This window comes from Exophiala dermatitidis (genome assembly GCF_000230625.1).
Source record: "Exophiala dermatitidis NIH/UT8656 unplaced genomic scaffold supercont1.5, whole genome shotgun sequence".
In the NCBI taxonomy this organism is placed as follows: Eukaryota; Fungi; Ascomycota; class Eurotiomycetes; order Chaetothyriales; family Herpotrichiellaceae; genus Exophiala; species Exophiala dermatitidis.
Window position 1 is genome coordinate 1,940,436 of NW_008751650.1, and position 17,420 is coordinate 1,957,855.

Consider the following 17,420-nt stretch of genomic DNA (forward strand, 5'->3'; position numbering starts at 1 on the left):
CGAACGATCGGGTGGCCAGTGGCCCAGCCCATTCCACTCCGCATCGCCGCGCGCCACCCTGGTGCTTGTCGGCGTCCGAGTCTTCTCCATGTAGCCCTCTTCGGAACCAGCACCGTCGTCTGACTCTCGAATGCTGGCGTTGGACACTGTCACCCCGGGCAAGCGAAGCTAAAACACTAGAGAAAGCAAGGATGATGGATGGGCCCAGGGACAAGAAATCCAAGCGACACAAAAGGCATCTGATGCTTTGTACGAGCTCAGCTCTGTTCCCAGGTTAGGTTTCAATCTGATGTCTATATAACCTCACCGTCTCCTCCCAACCTGTCTCCATTTCCTTCTCGCATCCCAACTGCAGTGCAGGGTCATACAACACATACGACATCCAGAGCCTTGCAGAGCACGGTCCTACGGATCGTTTGTCTTTACTTCACCAGGGACATACATATCTCTGGCCCTTCACCCCCGTCTATCTCTCCGGTAGAGCCAGCACTCCAGCGCCCGATCATCTCTCCCTTTCCCCTTCCTGTCTTGTCAAAAGACCACGTCAAGTCTCATCTCGCAACAATGGCCAACCGCGACCATATCTCCATTGAACAAAAGATTCAAGAAAAAGCCGCCCACCATGAATATGCCGATACAGGGCGCCGTGGCGGTCCTGGACGAAGCAGTCTCCGAGCCGACAGTGTCACTCGAGCCTCGTTTGACCGGCGGCATTCAGCGTCGGTGCCTCGCAGCCGCCGCGACAGCATCCGCAAGAGCTTCGACGACACCAACCTGGCGATGGTGATGCCGGACTCGACGCACGTGGAAATGAGCGACGACGACATGGGCGCCAACTCTATCGATGACATCGCCACGTCCTGGTTCGTCTGGCTGGTTGCGGCCACGGCATCTATTGCTGGTAGCTTGTTCGGCTACGACACGGGCATTATTTCCGCCGTGCTGGTCTATCTCCACAACGACCTGAACAACCGGCCAACCTCGTCGAACGAAAAGGAACTTATCACCTCTCTTTGCTCCGGTGGTGCTTTTATCGGTGCCATCATTGCTGGTTTGACTGCTGACCAGGTAAGAGAGATACGAATAGTATTTGCTGAACAGATAGATGCTGACATTTTCGGTGGTCTAGTTCGGTCGCAAAATCGCCATCTACGTCGGCTGTGCGCTCTTCACCATCGGAGCCATCCTCCAAGCTGCCGCGTACTCGATCGCCCAGATGTCCGTGGGCAGACTGGTCGTCGGATTCGGTGTCGGCTCGGCTGCCATGGTGGTGCCTCTGTACATTGCAGAGATTGCCCCGACCAAAGTCCGTGGGCGTCTCATCGGCCTGAACAACATGTCGATTACTGGTGGCCAGGTGATTTCCTACGGTATTGGTGCAGCCTTTGCACATGTTGACCACGGCTGGAGATGTAAGTTCGACCGCCTACCCTTTGACGAGGGTTACACCATTTGTTGTCCGCGCGGTAACTAACAGAATTCCCAAAAACAGACATGGTCGGCCTCGGAGCAGTGCCCGCTATTCTTCTGGCTTGTCTATTGCCTTTCTGCCCGGTAAGATTCACTCCTCTCTTGCCCCGACGGGCAAGGCCCACCAACCACCAACCTTTTGAGTCGCATGTGCACATGTACTAACATCGCTTTCCAGGAATCACCTCGTCAACTGGTCTACCACGGCCGCATCGCCGAGGCCGAATCTGTCCTCGCAAAGATCTACAAAGGCGCATCAGCCGAACAAGTGCGTGCCAAAACGGCCCTGATCGCCGCCGCCTGCGAGGAAGCCAAAGAACTCAACGAAGACCAATCGCGCTGGAGCAAGATCAAACAACTACACACCAACCCAGCCAACTTCCGCGCGCTAGTCTGCGCCTGTGGACTGATGGTGATCTCGCAAATGTCCGGCTTCAACACGCTGATGTACTACTCCTCCACGCTTTTCGCCCTTGTCGGCTTCTCGGACCCCGTGGCCGTGGGGCTCGTGGTCGCAGGCACGAACTTCCTCATGACCTGGGTGAACATGATGCTCGTTGACCCCGTGGGCCGACGTAGGGTGCTTATCGCGACCGTCTGGGGCATGTCGGCGGGCCTGATCGCCGTGGCTGTGGCATTCAGTTTCATCCCGATCGACCGCAAGACATTGGCGCTTGAAAACGCAAAAGTCTCCGCTCCCGCCATTGTCGTGTTGGTGTTTATTATCTGGTTCGTCTTCTTCTACGGTGTCTCGGTCGGAAACACCGCGTGGATGAGCACCGATTTCTTCCCCATGGAAGTCCGGGCCATGGGAACAATGTGGTTGACTTGTTCTTGTTGGGGATCGAATATCATTGTCAGCTCGACTTTCCTGTCAATGATGAAGGGAATGAGCCCTTCGGGTGCTTTTGCCTTTTATGCGGCCATCTGCGGTATTGGATGGGTGCTGATCATTCTGTTTTATCCCGAGGTTTCGGGTCTGACGCTCGAGGAGATCGGTGAGGTGTTCCAGCATGGCTTTGGGGTCAGGTATGCGTCCAAGTTGAGGAAGGAGCGGAAGGCGGAAATCAAGGAGAGGTTGAAGAATAAGGAGAGGACGATTGCCGTTGGTCATTAAACCATTGGCACGGTCCGGACTGACAGCACAAGCTGTATCAAATGGCAACTGCAACCGCAACCGCTGACATGGGGTCATGCAATGCATGCTTGGTCATGGTCATGATGACGATGAGAATTGTTGATCGATTTGCTGCTCAATAGCAATGTCAATACTATGCCTACCTATGCTCTGTTGGTTTGCGCTGTATATATTATCTATGCACTGCACTGCACAAACAATTCCAATGAAACGCTGCAAACCAGGGTCAAAAACTTGGTCCAATATAAAAGACTCGCCTCAAAGCTAAAAGGCCGCTCACTGAACTGCAATGTTGAAATGATAAGATACGGTTGATTGATTTCTGGATTCAATTCTCGATTGGAACTCCAATTGAACAAGAGCATGCCTGCCTTACCTACTAATGTAGTACTGTACAGTACCTAGGTACTACTGAGGCAGTATTATGGATCATCAAAAAGTGATCCCATTCCACTCTCATCCTAAAATTGTCATGTCAAGCACTGCAATCCGAGTCCTCCCTTCCCCGGGTCTCAGCAGTAGTGGAAGTAGCAGTGGCAGATAAGTCACACAATTCATTAATCGAGTCACAACTAATCTCCATATTCTCCATAATCAAAACATTGGTATCTAAGCTCGCAGGGATTCAAGTTCCGCTTCAACATAAGTCCAGCTAAGCTAAGCTAAGCTAGTCAATCGTAATCACGTCCTTGTTGCCCTGTGGATTATTGCCACCACCACTACTGGAATTGCCCTTTGCAGCAGCATTATTGGATCCAGAAGTGTTCCTTCCCATATTCATCAAGTTGGCACTGGGAGGCGGCCACTGATGAGGAGTGGCCTTGATGGCTCCATTGGGCGGAGGACCATTCATGTTCATGTTCATGCCAAAATGTGGCTGTTGCTGTTGTTTCTGCTGCTGCTGCGCCTGCTGCATTTTATTTGCAGCCGATAAAGGAGCCTTGACCGACTGACTAAACTTGGCCGGGAGACTCAGGTTGGGCATAGTTCCACCTGTAGTGGCAGCATTCAGGTTCAAGTTGTTGGGGGCCATGTTGTTTGGCCGACCTGTTTGCTGCTGCTGCTGCTGCTGCTTGTTGGAAATATTGTCGACCTCGCCTTCTCCTGCCATTCTCTCCTTGACCCAAGTACAGAACAGGTCGTGGATGGCTTGAAGTAACGTCTCCGGTGCGTCAGCTTTGCAAACCGCAGCCGTGTCAAGGGCCAACCACTTCCCTCCATTGTCTGTTCGAGAAAAGATCTCTTGACGCAGTTTATTCCGCAACGCCGGACTGGAATACGACGGCCTAGAATACGACTGGAAGTCCTCCAATGCCGCCCGCACTAGCCACATGGGCTTCTCGGGAACGTTGAGATGTGGCAAGATTTCCAGTCGAGCCAGCATGTGCGGATTAGAACCAGGCCCGGCAACGTCGGATGGGGCTTGACCTGCCGCGGTAAAATATTGTAATGCAAAAGCCGTTGTAGTCCTGGGAAGAACGTGCACCCGGAGCGCACTCTTCTGGCCGTCTGCAGTAGATGGTACCTGTGTATCTTTCGAATCCAGTCCATGTCGATCCTGAAGTCTGCAGAGAAACGTCAACAGCGGAAGTGTCACCGTGAGAGAAGTGAAGAAATCTCGAACTTGACTCGAGAACGAAGAGCGGCCCGCTGCGAAATGCTTCGAATAGAATTCGTTGAGTAAAGTATGTGGGTTATCTTCAGGAGGCAGGAATTCAAGGCGAGGAACATCACTGCCTCGTGTGAAAGTCATGGTCAAGCCATATTCCTTCGGCGGATCCGCGTGATAGGTGATTGTGAAGGCAGATTTCGAGAGATTCTTCAACTGCAATCCCGGTAGACGATGGATCTGTTCGACTGTGGACACCGTCTTTTCAACGTCCACAGCCTTGGCCACTATCTCGGGAACACCAGGCTCCGCCACCGCAGTGTCGATTCGAATGCTGACCGCTCGGTCTTCATAGTTCAGCGTCACATCAGGGTCCAGAATAGAGCTGTCAATGTGTTTCAGTACGGCTGAGCTTGCGTGAGTCTGGAACTGCCCGATCATGGTCACCTTGCTCATGGCCCGATCTAGCCCACCAAACCGCAATTTCATGCTCCTGGAGGAATTGGCAGCCATCGCCGGCTCTGAAGCCTCCGGATGGGCAGCCTTGGGCGCAGATGTATCCTTACCAGCGAATGCCGGCCTGGATAGGTCGAGGTCGTATGAGATCTCGGGCAATGTGTATGTCCGTCCAAATGTGGGAAGTGGCGGCAATTCAACTTTCTCTCCCTTCTGCTTCAGATAGTCGACGTTACGTTGGAGACAGATCAACCCGGTTGCATATTCTGCGAGCTGCTCGAAATGTTCTGCTGATAGCTCTTCCGCAATCTCAATCCGTTGCGACCGGATAACACGGAATCGTGGCTGGAGGTTGACTCCTGAGGAAGATAATTGTTGCAACAACCACCAATGATCACCAGCTTGACCATGGGTAACAGCCAGAGTATAATCCAAGCCCCATGGAAGTTGCCGAAACATGTTGATCCGTACAACAGGGCTCCCGAACAAGGCTTTGAGTTCGGCCTGGTTGAATTTGAACGCTTTCAAGGCTTCCCAGCTAGTAGCTGTAATGCCTGCAAGAACTGAAGCTTCCCTCACACTGCATCTGAAGTTGAGCAGTTTCGACACAATCTCCTCAGGCACGCCTTGTATCCGATTGAGTTCATATTGCAAACGCTCGCTTCTTTCGCTCACTGGGCTTATCAGAAGCACACCCGTAACTGGCTCAACCTTGATCTGCACACGCGAAGATTGAGATACTTGCATGGTCAACTGGCACTCCTCTGGATCCTTCTCCGAGCTAGTCTGTTCCAGTAACAGCTCGGCATTTGCGAAAAGTGGCGTAGGAACCAACTTGTCGTAAATAGAGTTCAAAATCTGTACAGAATGTTGTGCAATAATTTGACGGAGCACATCCTCGAAACTTACGACCGAGTCGTCCAGATGTAAGTGTAATGCCTCCGCCCGCTTGCCCTGTCGTATGGATTTGATCTCAAGGAAGGGAATGGCATCTTGTGTTTGCCCACTTTTCTTCGTCCTCCCACTGGCGATGCCAATCTCAATCCAGCTTTTACCGATTGGTCGTTCGGGCCAATACTGGATGACCAGGTTTCGACGAATCATTTCCACACGAAGGTTCCCGGTCCATTGGCCTCGTGCCAGCTCGACAGCTTGCTTGTGGAATTCGGCCAGTTTGTAGGACAGTGTCAATTCATGCAAGAAAAGGTAACACCCTCGCAATCCGTCGCGGTCAATGTTGGTGTTGGCATATAACTCGATCTCGGCCCGCAAATGGTCTGGAATGTGAGGTGATGGTGAGAAGCCGAAGCGGAAATCTACCATGCGGAACGGCGCGTCCGGTTTGTCATCTAGAACCGACAGGTCCACCTCAAATTCGTTGGCCACGGTGAATGTAACGCGGCCATCATGTACCCGGTACCTTCGAAGTTGGGGAGGCAAATCGTCCGAAAGCGTCAACCTCACGCTGAGAGATCGGTCTAGAGTTCTCAAGATTCGGAGAATCTGCTTGTCAGACAGATCTTTCTGTGGGATGTAGCCCAAGGTAGGGAAGTTCCGCATGCGACCTGTTGAAAGTACCTCGGCGGCTCCTTTGAGGTCAGGATTGGGTATTTGAAAGCCGGCAGATTCTTGTTTGAGGGCGGCCAGCGAAGCTATGACATCCCAGTAGGCTTGACGCCGTTTCATCAGCCAGAAATTGATCGAAATGGTTTTGCTGACATCTTCCACATTTTTGCTCCATTGTAAAAGTACCAAGAGCTTGATGAAATCGGCTTTTTGATCATTGGCAAATCGGAGTAATCTTTCCTTTTTGTCCAGGTTTTCCCTGGTCTGGTTGTTGGGCAGATTGTTGGGGAGAACTTTGGTTTGTTCAGCTGGCTGCTCTGGAACTTGGATCGATGCAAGTTCTTCCACAAGTTCTGTCAACCCATTCCAGCACGATTGAGCGGCTCGGCCTATTAAAGCGGCTATTGGTAGATAATGGTCTTTTGGAATGAGGTTCAAAATGTCCGTGGGCGCCTCATCGACTCCGGTTTTACTATCGTCCTTGGAAGGATCATTTGCGTGAGTGTCTCCATTGGCGGCATGAGATTGCGGCGTTTGCTCGCCTCCAGGAGCAGAAAAGCCCGAACTGTAATGCTCTTTCTTTATTTCTCCGCCACTTTGCTCCGCCTTCAGGGTGTCTTGTTGAATGCCATTTGAAAAATGTTCTCCGTTGGCCGTGGGCCTTTCCCCGTTCATATTGTCACGAGTTGTACCATCAAGTGCTGCATGGCCGGCACACCGACAGCGCACACCTACCACCAACCAATATCTGGCAGCTCCGACTCACGCAATGTCGTTTGGCCGAGGGTGGAAACGTCCCTAGACAAAAAATCCGGGGGTAAGCTAGCAGTCGGAGACTGGTGAGGGCGCAAGTCGATCGCCGTTCAAATCGTCGTGTACGTCTTGAGAAACTCTGAGTCGGGTATCCAAACGAGGGTGTGGTATTATGACAAGGTGATTTCGCACGGAGAGGCCGAGAAATGCGAGCGTTTGTCGAGCCGTTTGCGGCCGCTTGTCGGAGAGACTGATCGTAAAGGTGGCGCTTGCGGCATGCGAAAGCGATGCGCTGAGACTGTACAAGAAGCGACACTGAGTGGTGACGGGTTAATGAGGCGAGCAGGGTGGAAATGGAGGGATGGTGAAGTAGTGGTGCCAAAGCCGGGATCGCGAAGGGATGGATGATTGCAGTCGAGGCGGATAATGACACGCGCGGACGTCGGCAGAAAGCAGGGTTTGACCAGTAGGCCTGTGATCGGGCTGTTATAGGGCTGGAATGCCGACTTTGCGGTTTGCTGGTCAGACGAAGCGCGGTGTTACAGGAATACAGTAGTCGCAGGAGGGCGCTGAAGGTGTAAGGAGCGTTTGTCGGCGACTATGGGTGCAGTGGATGGAGTTTGTTGATGTAGGAGGAGTGATAGGATAGGATTCAGGTGACTGGGGGTCACGGCGCAGTTAGCAGAGTGGATTTCATCGGGCGCAGTTTGCGAGAAAGAAGCGCCCAGAGCGGCGGGATGATGTCTGGTGCAGCTCAATGGCCCAGCCGCAGTCGGGGAGCAAAAGCGGCGAGACTTTCCGATGCACTGTGCAGCGTTCAAGTTGTACGGTAGACGGCAGGCTTCTATCTACCTGGTAGGTTAGGTATGTACCTTTACTGTACGCTGGATGCACATGGCTGCGCTGCACTAGCACTATCACCACCCCGAGTTGGGCTGCGGACTATCAGCCCGAACCTCGAAGTTGTCCCTCTTCAACAATGCCGATACTCTTGCCATTTGTTGCGCCAAACTTCGAGGTGGTCCGGACGTGATGCTTCTTACAAGCCAAACTGGACGACCAAAGTCACCCCACGCCTATAAATCCTCAGCAGCCAACAAAGTTCACTAGACTGAGGTGTCCCGAGAGTATTACCCCGATGCCAGTTGATCCCTCGATCCTTCGTCCTGCTGTACCAACAAGCCTCCAATTCTTCGCTGTGCACATGTCCACACGCTCGACCACATCGGACAACAACTCCCGGATGTCTCCAGTCCAAGATGCTGATTGGATTATTAGCCTTTTCGACCGATTTGCCCTTCTGCACGCCATCCGACCGCGCCATCCCATCGCGGGCGTTAAGTGTGCCTTTCAAGCGTGTGATCTGCGAAACTCCTACAAGCCAAGCACCCCGAAGCCATGCCGAACAAGACCAGAACTAGCCTCTATTGCCATAGTGTACGCAATTCTGGCGGTCATAAGATAAGTATCCGGTCTTGTGTTGACATGCAGAGGGGGAAAGGAAGCTTGTCTACGATATAAAACGCGACGCCTGGGGCTTAAGTAGACGGGAACACCCTCGGCCACTCTTTTAGTCTCTGGAGCAGCCGCGTTTACACTGTACAGATTCCTTCATGTTGTGCTGAACATCTGGCCCGACCCGCAACATCCACAACGATTAGACCCATTCGAGGTGGGTGGAAAGGGGAAAACACGTAACTCAACGGCCTTGAATGTCGTGAAACACGATCGCTTTCTCATCTGGTTCTCTTCTACGATAATGGAAGGACGATGGTATACCGCTATTGTTGGTAGGGACGTGGTTGAGGCCTGGCGCGACTATTGAGAGAAGAGAGAGAAAGATGGTCTGTTCCCCCAACCAATCGGTGCCTAACTCCGTCGCCGAAGTCATCTGTCCCTTGCCCATGTTACGTTTCATCATGCCCATCATCAACATCAATCATTCAGTCAAATACCCTACTTAGCATTCAAAGCTCAGAGCTTTACCCATTCCTGCGTTAATATGTTGTAGGTGCCTCGATATGGGGAGCCGGAACCTCCCTCTCGCCCTCCATTACCTCGTCAGATCTCACATTCCAAAGCGAGTCTGATCTCGCCGACGCCCTCGGTCGAAGCGGATGACGAGCGAGATTCGTCTTCCATTGGCTCAAACTCAGACTCCGAAATGGACGATTTGGACCAGGTTGCGGAAGAAGGACACTATGAAGATGAGGACACACGGCCGACCAGCCGCAAAGAGCTGTGGGGATGGTACTCCTACGGTTGGGCTGCAGAGGTCTTTGCCATCTGCGCTATGGGTAAACGCGCTCCGGGATATCATGATATTGTTCGCCATGGACTGATAGTATCATCTAGGCTCGTTCCTTCCCATCACTCTCGAGCAACTCGCTAGAGACCGGGGCGTGCTATTGAGCGACAAGAAGACGCCGTGTAATGCAGGTTGGCAGAACGGAGGGGATACCAGTCCCGCCGGCCGCACTGTCTTCGATCTTCCCAAACACCGGCATAACGAACTGCCACCTTGCGTGATATATGTTCTTGGCGCGGAGATCAACACAGCCAGCTTTGCCATGTACACCTTCTCCATCAGTGTGTTGATCCAGGCGCTGCTCATCATCTCCATGTCGGCAGCAGCGGACCATGGCCGCTTTCGAAAGACCTTTCTGCTCGTCTTCGCCTTTACTGGAGCCACTGCCACAGCGCTCTTCATCGCAGTGGTCCCAAAGGTCTATCTCCTTGGCGCCCTCCTTGCGATGATCGCCAACACGTGCTTCGGCGCATCCTTTGTTCTCCTCAACTCTTTCTTGCCGTTATTGGTGCGGTATCACCCTTCTATTGACCACGGCAGAAGTCGTGGGGATCTGCTGCCTGACGATGTGAGGCGGCGTGAGGATGATGAAGGCTATGATGAGCCGGAGGATGATAACTTGGCCAGCTCCACCTCAGCTCTGTTGCCTCGCGATGTGTCAAATGAGACACCTTCCACAGCAGTGATTTCACCGGAGCTGAAACTGTCGACAAAAATATCTTCGAATGGGATTGGCATTGGGTACATTGCCGGCCTATTTGTTCAAGCTGTCGCTATTCTTATTGTGGTGGCGACTGGATCGACCACGTTTTCTCTACGCCTTGTTCTCATGGTGGTCGGCTTGTGGTGGTTTGTTTTCAGCATTCCGGCCGCCTTATGGTTGCGGCCGAGACCAGGGCCACCACTGCCCACCGAGTTAACGGGACATTCGGGATGGGTCGGCTACGTGACGTACGCATGGAAAGCACTATTCAAGACCATCGGACATGCTCGGCGACTCAAGGACCTAGTCATTTTTCTTTGCGCGTGGTTCTTACTGAGTGACAGTATTGCCACCGTGAGCGGGTAAGTCACATAGTGAACTCGGTAACCACGACATACAGCTAATCAGACCAGGACTGCGGTACTCTTTGCGAAGACGAGTCTCGGGATGAAAACAGAAGCGCTAGGCCTCATCAACGTTATTGCAATGACGGCAGGGGTGATTGGCGCATTCTATTGGAGCTTTGTCTCGCGAGTCTTCAATCTTTCAGCCTCTCGGACTATTGTGGCTTGTATATGTTTGTTTGAAATCATTCCGCTGTACGGACTCCTCGGGTTCATTCCTGCCATCAAGCGGTATGGAGTCTTTGGGCTGCAACAGCCATGGGAGATGTACCCACTGGGGGCCGTCTATGGGTTTGTTCTCGGCGGACTATCTTCATATTGTCGAGCATTTTTCGGTGAACTAATCCCTCCTGGGTTCGAAGCAGCATTCTATGCGCTTTATGCCATTACGGATAAGGGTTCCAGCATTTTTGGTCCAGCTATTGTTGGCGCAATCACGGATCGATATGGAGAAATCAGACCGGCGTTCGTGTTCTTGGCAGTGCTCATTTTTCTCCCGTTGCCACTGATGTTGCTGGTTGATGTGGATCGGGGCAAGGCCGAGGCATCCACGATGTCCCTAGAGCTGGAAGGGAAGCGTCAAGAAATTGATAGGGACGCGAGATACACCGCAATCCCTACGATAGTTCTCTCGGAAGAAGAGGACTGAGGATCGAGACGAGCGGAGCAAGATGCACGCTGCGGTCGTAGAAAGATATACTTGACTATGTAATGAAGGATAATGAGAATCAGAAGCACAAAGGCGGTGTCCTCATTCTGAACTGCACAACTTGCATTTTGGTGGAAAAATTGCAACCGATCTATATGCCTGGAGGTAGCATCATTTGCTAAAGGCTGCTCGCTATAATTGGTTACGATGGACATGTTGTGTTTTCAAGATAGGCCCGGAACCGGGGTTCAGCCTTTCAGGCGGGAGGACAAGGGGTTCTCGGTAAAGATACCTCAGGCTGTAGTACCGTAGCAAAAAGGGGTTCAAGATGGTGTCTGTGCCATTTAGTCGTGAATAGTGCCACCCTCCTGAGCAGCCAAAGACCCTGACGCAGGCTTGAGCTTGAGCCTGAGGGGCGCCAGCAGTTGGTTGACAAGTAAGGTCAGTCGATCGAACATCTTGACACCGTCTCCTCAGCAGCGCGTCCCGCGGCGGTTCGAGTGTTAACCACCGGATGCTGCCCCCATCCTGCCAGTGTCGATACTGCCACCGTGTACCTGGACTTATTAATATTGTCCAGTGCAGTGACAGACTGCTCCCTTCCATCTCTTATTTATTAATCAAGTCACCCCCTGACCGTTCATTCTTTTTGTACCATCCTCTCCTATCTCGTCTTGTGCGACTCTCATCGCGCATCCGATACTGATCAACGATCATCATGCGGTCGTTCTCCTCCCTGGCCGCGGCCAGTCTGGCCCTTGCCGGCCTCGCCGCCGCAAGCGACGTCCACGATCTGAAAAAGGACAACTTCAAAGATTTCATTGCTGAGCATGATTTGGTCCTGGCCGAATTCTTTGCTCCCTGGTGTGGTCACTGCAAGGCCCTGGCACCGGAGTACGAGGAGGCCGCGACGACGCTGAAAGAGAAGAACATTCCCCTGGTCAAGGTCGACTGCACATCCGAAGGTGAACTGTGCAAAGACTACGGCGTCGAGGGCTACCCTACGGTCAAGGTTTTCCGTGGCCTTGATAACATCAAGCCGTATCCTGGCGCCAGAAAAGCACCTGCGTAAGTATCTCAGTCAGCAGAAGGTCTTGTCCTCCTTCCTAACAGGAGCCCAGGATCGTTTCATACATGACCAAACAGCAGCTACCGGCTGTTTCTCTTCTAAACTCCGAGAACCTCGACGACTTCAAGACCACCGACAAAGTCGTTGTCGTCGCTTACATCGCGTCCGACGACAAAGCCTCCAACGAGACCTACACTAAGTTGGCCGAATCTCTAAGAGACGAATACATCTTTGGCGCCTCCAACGATGCGTCTCTGGCCAAGGCAGAGGGCGTCAAGCAGCCCGCTATTGTTCTGTATAAGGATTTCGACGAGGGCAAAAACACCTTTGACGGCAAATTCGATGACGAAGCCATTAAATCCTTTATCAAGACTGCATCTACTCCCTTGGTGGGCGAGGTTGGTCCGGAGACCTATGCTGGATACATGGGCGTACGTGTGACACCTTGCCCCAGGTCTGAACGAACTGAAGAAACTGACTTATATTTGCTGTGCAGGCCGGTATCCCTCTCGCGTACATTTTCGCCGAAACCCCTGAAGAGCGTGCCTCATTGGCCAAGGCCTTGAAGCCTGTCGCCGAGAAGTACAAGGGCAAGCTCAACTTCGCGACCATTGATGCCAAAGCCTTCGGTGCCCATGCCGGCAACCTGAACCTGCCCACCGACAAGTTCCCAGCCTTCGCGATTCAAGAGACGGTCAAGAACGAGAAGTACCCCTTCGACGGCAACAAACTCACTGAGAAGACCATTGGCAAATTCGTCAAGGACTTTGTCGAGGGCAAACTCGAGCCCAGCATCAAATCGGAGCCGATCCCCGAGAAACAGGAAGGTCCCGTCACCGTCGTAGTGGCTCACTCGTACAAGGACATTGTTCTGGATGACGCCAAGGATGTCTTGGTCGAATTCTACGCACCTTGGTGCGGACATTGCAAGGCGTAAGTTCTGTTCTTTCTCTACGAATAGATCATTTGATACTAACAACTGTGACTCTTACAGTCTTGCTCCTACCTACGAGAAACTCGCCGAGCTGTATTCCTCCAACCCAGAGGTGATTGTGGCCAAGGTCGACGCAACCTTGAACGATGTCCCCGACGAGATTGCCGGGTTCCCCACCATCAAGCTGTACCCAGCTGGAGCCAAGGACTCGCCCGTCGAATACTCTGGATCCCGCACCTTGGAGGATCTTGCTGCTTTTATCCGTGATAACGGCAAGCACGGCGTTGACGGATTGGCCTCAAAGAAGGACCAGGATGGAGATAGCGACATGGAAGACGCGTCCTCGGCCGTCAGCGATACCATGGCCAAAGCCGCTCCTGCCGCCACCACCGTCGCGGAAGACGCCAAGTCGGGTGTCAAGGAAGCCGTCAAGACCGTCATCAGCGAGGCTGCCGAGGCAGCCAAGACGTTTGTCGCTGATACCGACGACGGTGGCCCAGAGGAACATGATGAATTGTAAAACAGAAAAAAAGATTATGTATCATGTACCTACCTACCTTTTTCAGGAAAGAAGACGCAAGCACACGAGACAAGAGAAAATTTTACCTTGACCCGAGTAGATGGGTATGGAAAGTGTCCTCGTGGGTGGCTAGAATGTGAATTTATGTTTCTTGACGTTATCCGAACACCGAACACTATCCTGTCCACTTTCCCCATTGTGCCATTGTATATCTGGAGTTACCTACCTTATGTGGATAGATACTGTATCTTGCATTATAACCGTTGATTGCCTAGGGATCCTGTATTATCCTGTATCATTCATGATCCGGACCCAACCTCGAGTCAGGGTTAAGGTATCCTATTCTGTCCCCCACGAGGGTAGTTTGTCGTTTTGATTTAGGTATGTACATATATATAGGTATGCATTTCATGCCTTCATGTCTCATGCCTCCGTGCAATCGTGCCGTTACATCACCTTCTCGCGTCGCGACTTTACGTGATGGTCACAACTTTCCCAGGGAACTCTGATGGCGTTGAGGAGTTGTCTAGTCGATCTACCGGTCCGTATTGATCTGCCGAGCACGTGAGACTATAGGTATGTGGACCTGGTTGTTGGTAAGTGCGTGTGAATCCCATGACCGCAACATGAGCCGAATTGATCTGGGTTCCACGCCTTCCAAGTGAGAGAATACTAGTAGTACCCGGGCATTATTGAACCAGCAGACCGAAGAACTTTGGGGGTGAATTTTTTTCCCCGCCCGACTGAGGCCCGTCACAGTCAGTCTGTCAGTCAATCTGTCAGTTGAGAAGGATGTCTGGGAATATAGAACCGCTGGCACCTCTCGGTTTTGTGGCCGTGGTGGTGGTGGTGGTAGTGGTAGCGGTACCACTCGTCCCAGCTGTCGTGCTCGTGGTGGAGCTGCCTTGGTGATGGGCATTATTGTTGTTGTTGCTGGTGTTGCTGCCGGCTGCCGCAGTAGTACTCCTGACATTATTATGTCCTGCAATGGCGTAATTCGAGTAGGCCACGCCCGAACCACCATCATCGACTTCCATAGTGTCCAGCATACCGCCAGCGCCAGCGCCTTCGTCACCAGCGGCAAAATTGAGATCTGCGCTGAGGAAAGCGTCGCCGTCGAACAAGGGGTCCTGAAAGATAGTCGGCATGCTGAGGTCGAAGAAGCCTTCGAAGAGATTGTCGAGGTCGTCGAATTGGTATTGATACTGAGATTGAGATTGGGATTGATTCTGGGCCTGGGTCTGGTCGTCGAATGTAGATGGGGACACGCCGGGAGACGTAGACGACGCAACAGCGCCAAAAATACCCTGAGAATGAGGATTGCTGTGGCCATGGCCGGAGACAGAAGTTGGAGATGCCATACTGGTGGCGCTGTTTATGTTTGCAGGTGTTGTGGCCGAGTATGAGCGTTGTTGGCTTGGATTATTGCTCGCGCGAGTGTTTGCAGCAGCAGCAGCAGCAGCAGCAGCCGCGGCGGCTGGTTCAGAGGTCGTAATTGTCGATGGGGTGAATGTCAATGATGGTGAAGTTGATATTGTTGTTGATGAGGCTTCGGCCTGGCCCTGGCCATATTTCTGGGGGTGATGTTGATGAGGAGGCTGTGTTGAATGTCTAGCCGCTGCATCAGACAACACTTGTAGTGCATTGCCGGTGTTTCCCTCTCCATCCTGCCCAGCCAAGTGTGGTGTGGACAGGTTGGTGGTTTGGGCATTGCCAGCGGTATGCGCCTTCGGCTCAAAAGGGCCGAATTTACATACTGCCACCTCGGCGTCCATGGCGTTCGAAATGTTGGCGATCGAGTGTTTCCGCATACCGGGCTGCTGGAGACTCTTGAGTGCTTTGCGGCCCAGTCGGGCCATTGCGTCGGCTGTCCACCAGTACGTACTAAGGGTCTCGAGGGTTTCGCAGCGAGTCGCTAGGTCGGACCGCGCCTTTTCCGGGTCGACATCGGCATTGTCACGCAGACAGCGGTATGCGACGGTCAAAGAGAGGCCAACGGCATAGGGCACCAGCGGGATCGGGGGAATGTGGCTATGGCGGCCGTTGGAGAGGAGTTCTTGAATTCGGTTGGCGGCCGAAACCCGGCGCGCGTACGAGGCTGTTGTTGGCCCACCGGCGCGACAGCTGAGAATGGCAATAACGTGGTAGCAGAGCTCGAGGATATCTAGCTGCTGGTTAGGGATTGCAAGGACAAGACCAAATGAGTACCAAGGAGAGAGATAGTGGAGGAACTCCATACAATGCAACGCAAAGGATCTCACTCACTCTTCTCGCTTTCAGGGAGTTGGTCGAGATTGATATCGTGAGTCAAGGAGGCATATGTCGGAAACTCCGATTCCCATCCTGTTGTTTCGAGATCCGCTGTCGGTCTGTAGAACTCAATAACCTGGTCAAGAAGATCACCAAGGCGAAGCCAAAGGTTGATAACTTGAAGCTGTGAGCCGGCCTCCATCGGTGGGCGTGTAATGTCGATGTCTCGATTTGCAATCATGATAGGCCGACCTCCCAAACAAGCGTTGATCTTGTCCAGAGTCCAGATTGTCCACCACAGCAGACTATGCGAATCTTTGCTGCTGCGCCCGGGGGTCATGATGTGGAGACCTGCCGTCCATGCATCATGGATGGCAAGAGCTAGATGTAAAGAAGAGTCCTCAATGCCGCCTGGGCCGTCGTTGTGCAAATGCATCAGTGTCAAGATCTGTATCTTGGTGACCCTGTCCGGCTCCAAGTCTGCCTTCATGGCCGCATCCAGTCCTGTGTGGAGACTCCGAGCAAACGGGATAGGATCCAGTAGTGGGCCATTGTCGTAGAGTCGTAGATACGGCGCGGCTTCTTGGGTCTTACAAGTGACCAGACATATTGCTTGAATAAGAAAGATCGAGCATCGACCATCTGTGTAGTCCTTCAATAGTTTGACGCCGTCCAAGATTGGCAGAAGCCCATCAAGACATGCAATGTACGTCGTGATAAGGGCATCCTGAGTGGCTTTGGGCAGAACGCGAAACGCCCCCACGGCTTGGAGGTAGTTGCGCTGGTGGCCGGTCAAGGTCCTCCGTCCACCTTCGGATTTGCCATACTTTTCAACATTGACGGGCGTCTTGTCACCCGACTTTGGTTGGGGCCCCAGGTCTTCCGCCGGAAGTTCATCCTGCAACGTACGAGGTTGCTGGACCCAGGTCCCTACCCTGCTGATGCGAGTTTCGCCATTCGGCCGCGAAGACAGGTCAGTCAGAATAGACTCGGGGTTGGTGTCGCCAACGAAACGGATTGGTTCTTTATGGGTCAGATTTGGAAGGACCCTATCCAACCCAGCAGAATCTGCTTGCTGCTCTGGGGGCCGCTGGAAGGTATGATGACAGCGCTTTTTGGCGGCGCGACATTTGGAACAGGCCCTCGCGGCTCTCTTGCGACTGGCAAAGGCCGCAGTATCTGCCTCCCAGACGACTTGCATTGACAGGGACAGGGACGGCCACCGGTGTAGCGCACAAGATACGGGGAGCGAGGGGCCGCGGTCGAGGGCGGAATCTGCTGAAAAGAGGCATCTAGCCGCAGGAGGGCGGCACTGATGCGGAAGGTATGCCGAGTCCAAGAGCGACCCAATCGGCCGCCCACGCTTCCAAACTGTAATCGAACCGTCATTGCTCTCCGCTGGCACCACAGTGGTACGCCTAAAATAAGGACCGCATACCAACACGTCCGGCCCGACAGATCCCTACACAATCCTGCCTTACATTGTAGTCTCGTAGCCTGATCACATCATTTATCAGTTCCTTCAATTTCGGAGGAATTTTGTAGTTCAGCAAGGGCCTTTCACCGAGCCGAGCGGGAAAACAACCACTAG

The 17,420-nt window shown here is 52.8% G+C and overlaps 5 protein-coding genes across 5 annotated transcripts; 3 read left to right on the forward strand and 2 right to left on the reverse strand.

Annotated features, from left to right (window-relative positions):
• Positions 1-564: 564 nt before the first annotated feature.
• HMPREF1120_06279 (MFS transporter, SP family, myo-inositol:H+ symporter) lies at positions 565-2,587 on the forward strand (the record flags this gene model as incomplete). Its single annotated transcript, XM_009160480.1, has 4 exons — positions 565-1,068; positions 1,130-1,412; positions 1,493-1,554; positions 1,649-2,587. 4 exons carry the CDS (start codon positions 565-567, stop codon positions 2,585-2,587), a joined length of 1,788 nt encoding a protein of 595 aa, XP_009158728.1.
• On the reverse strand, positions 880-7,999 carry HMPREF1120_06280 (uncharacterized protein). The gene has a single exon (XM_009160481.1). The coding sequence runs from the start codon at positions 6,912-6,914 to the stop codon at positions 3,276-3,278; it is 3,639 nt and encodes a 1,212-aa protein (XP_009158729.1). The 5' UTR covers positions 6,915-7,999; the 3' UTR covers positions 880-3,275.
• A 1,157-nt stretch (positions 8,000-9,156) lies between these two features.
• HMPREF1120_06281 (UMF1 family MFS transporter) lies at positions 9,157-11,056 on the forward strand (the record flags this gene model as incomplete). The annotated part of the gene is made up of 3 exons (XM_009160482.1): positions 9,157-9,289; positions 9,348-10,365; positions 10,417-11,056. The coding sequence occupies 3 exons, from the start codon at positions 9,157-9,159 to the stop codon at positions 11,054-11,056; spliced, it is 1,791 nt and encodes a 596-aa protein (XP_009158730.1).
• Positions 11,057-11,774: 718 nt separating this feature from the next.
• On the forward strand, positions 11,775-13,579 carry HMPREF1120_06282 (prolyl 4-hydroxylase, beta polypeptide; the record flags this gene model as incomplete). Its single annotated transcript, XM_009160483.1, has 4 exons — positions 11,775-12,124; positions 12,178-12,556; positions 12,622-13,058; positions 13,120-13,579. 4 exons carry the CDS (start codon positions 11,775-11,777, stop codon positions 13,577-13,579), a joined length of 1,626 nt encoding a protein of 541 aa, XP_009158731.1.
• A 91-nt stretch (positions 13,580-13,670) lies between these two features.
• On the reverse strand, positions 13,671-17,304 carry HMPREF1120_06283 (uncharacterized protein). Its single transcript, XM_009160484.1, has 2 exons — positions 15,845-17,304; positions 13,671-15,743 (listed from the first exon to the last, which is right to left on the reverse strand). The coding sequence occupies exons 1-2, from the start codon at positions 17,028-17,030 to the stop codon at positions 14,359-14,361; spliced, it is 2,571 nt and encodes an 856-aa protein (XP_009158732.1). The 5' UTR covers positions 17,031-17,304; the 3' UTR covers positions 13,671-14,358.
• Between the last annotated feature and the right edge of the window lie 116 nt (positions 17,305-17,420).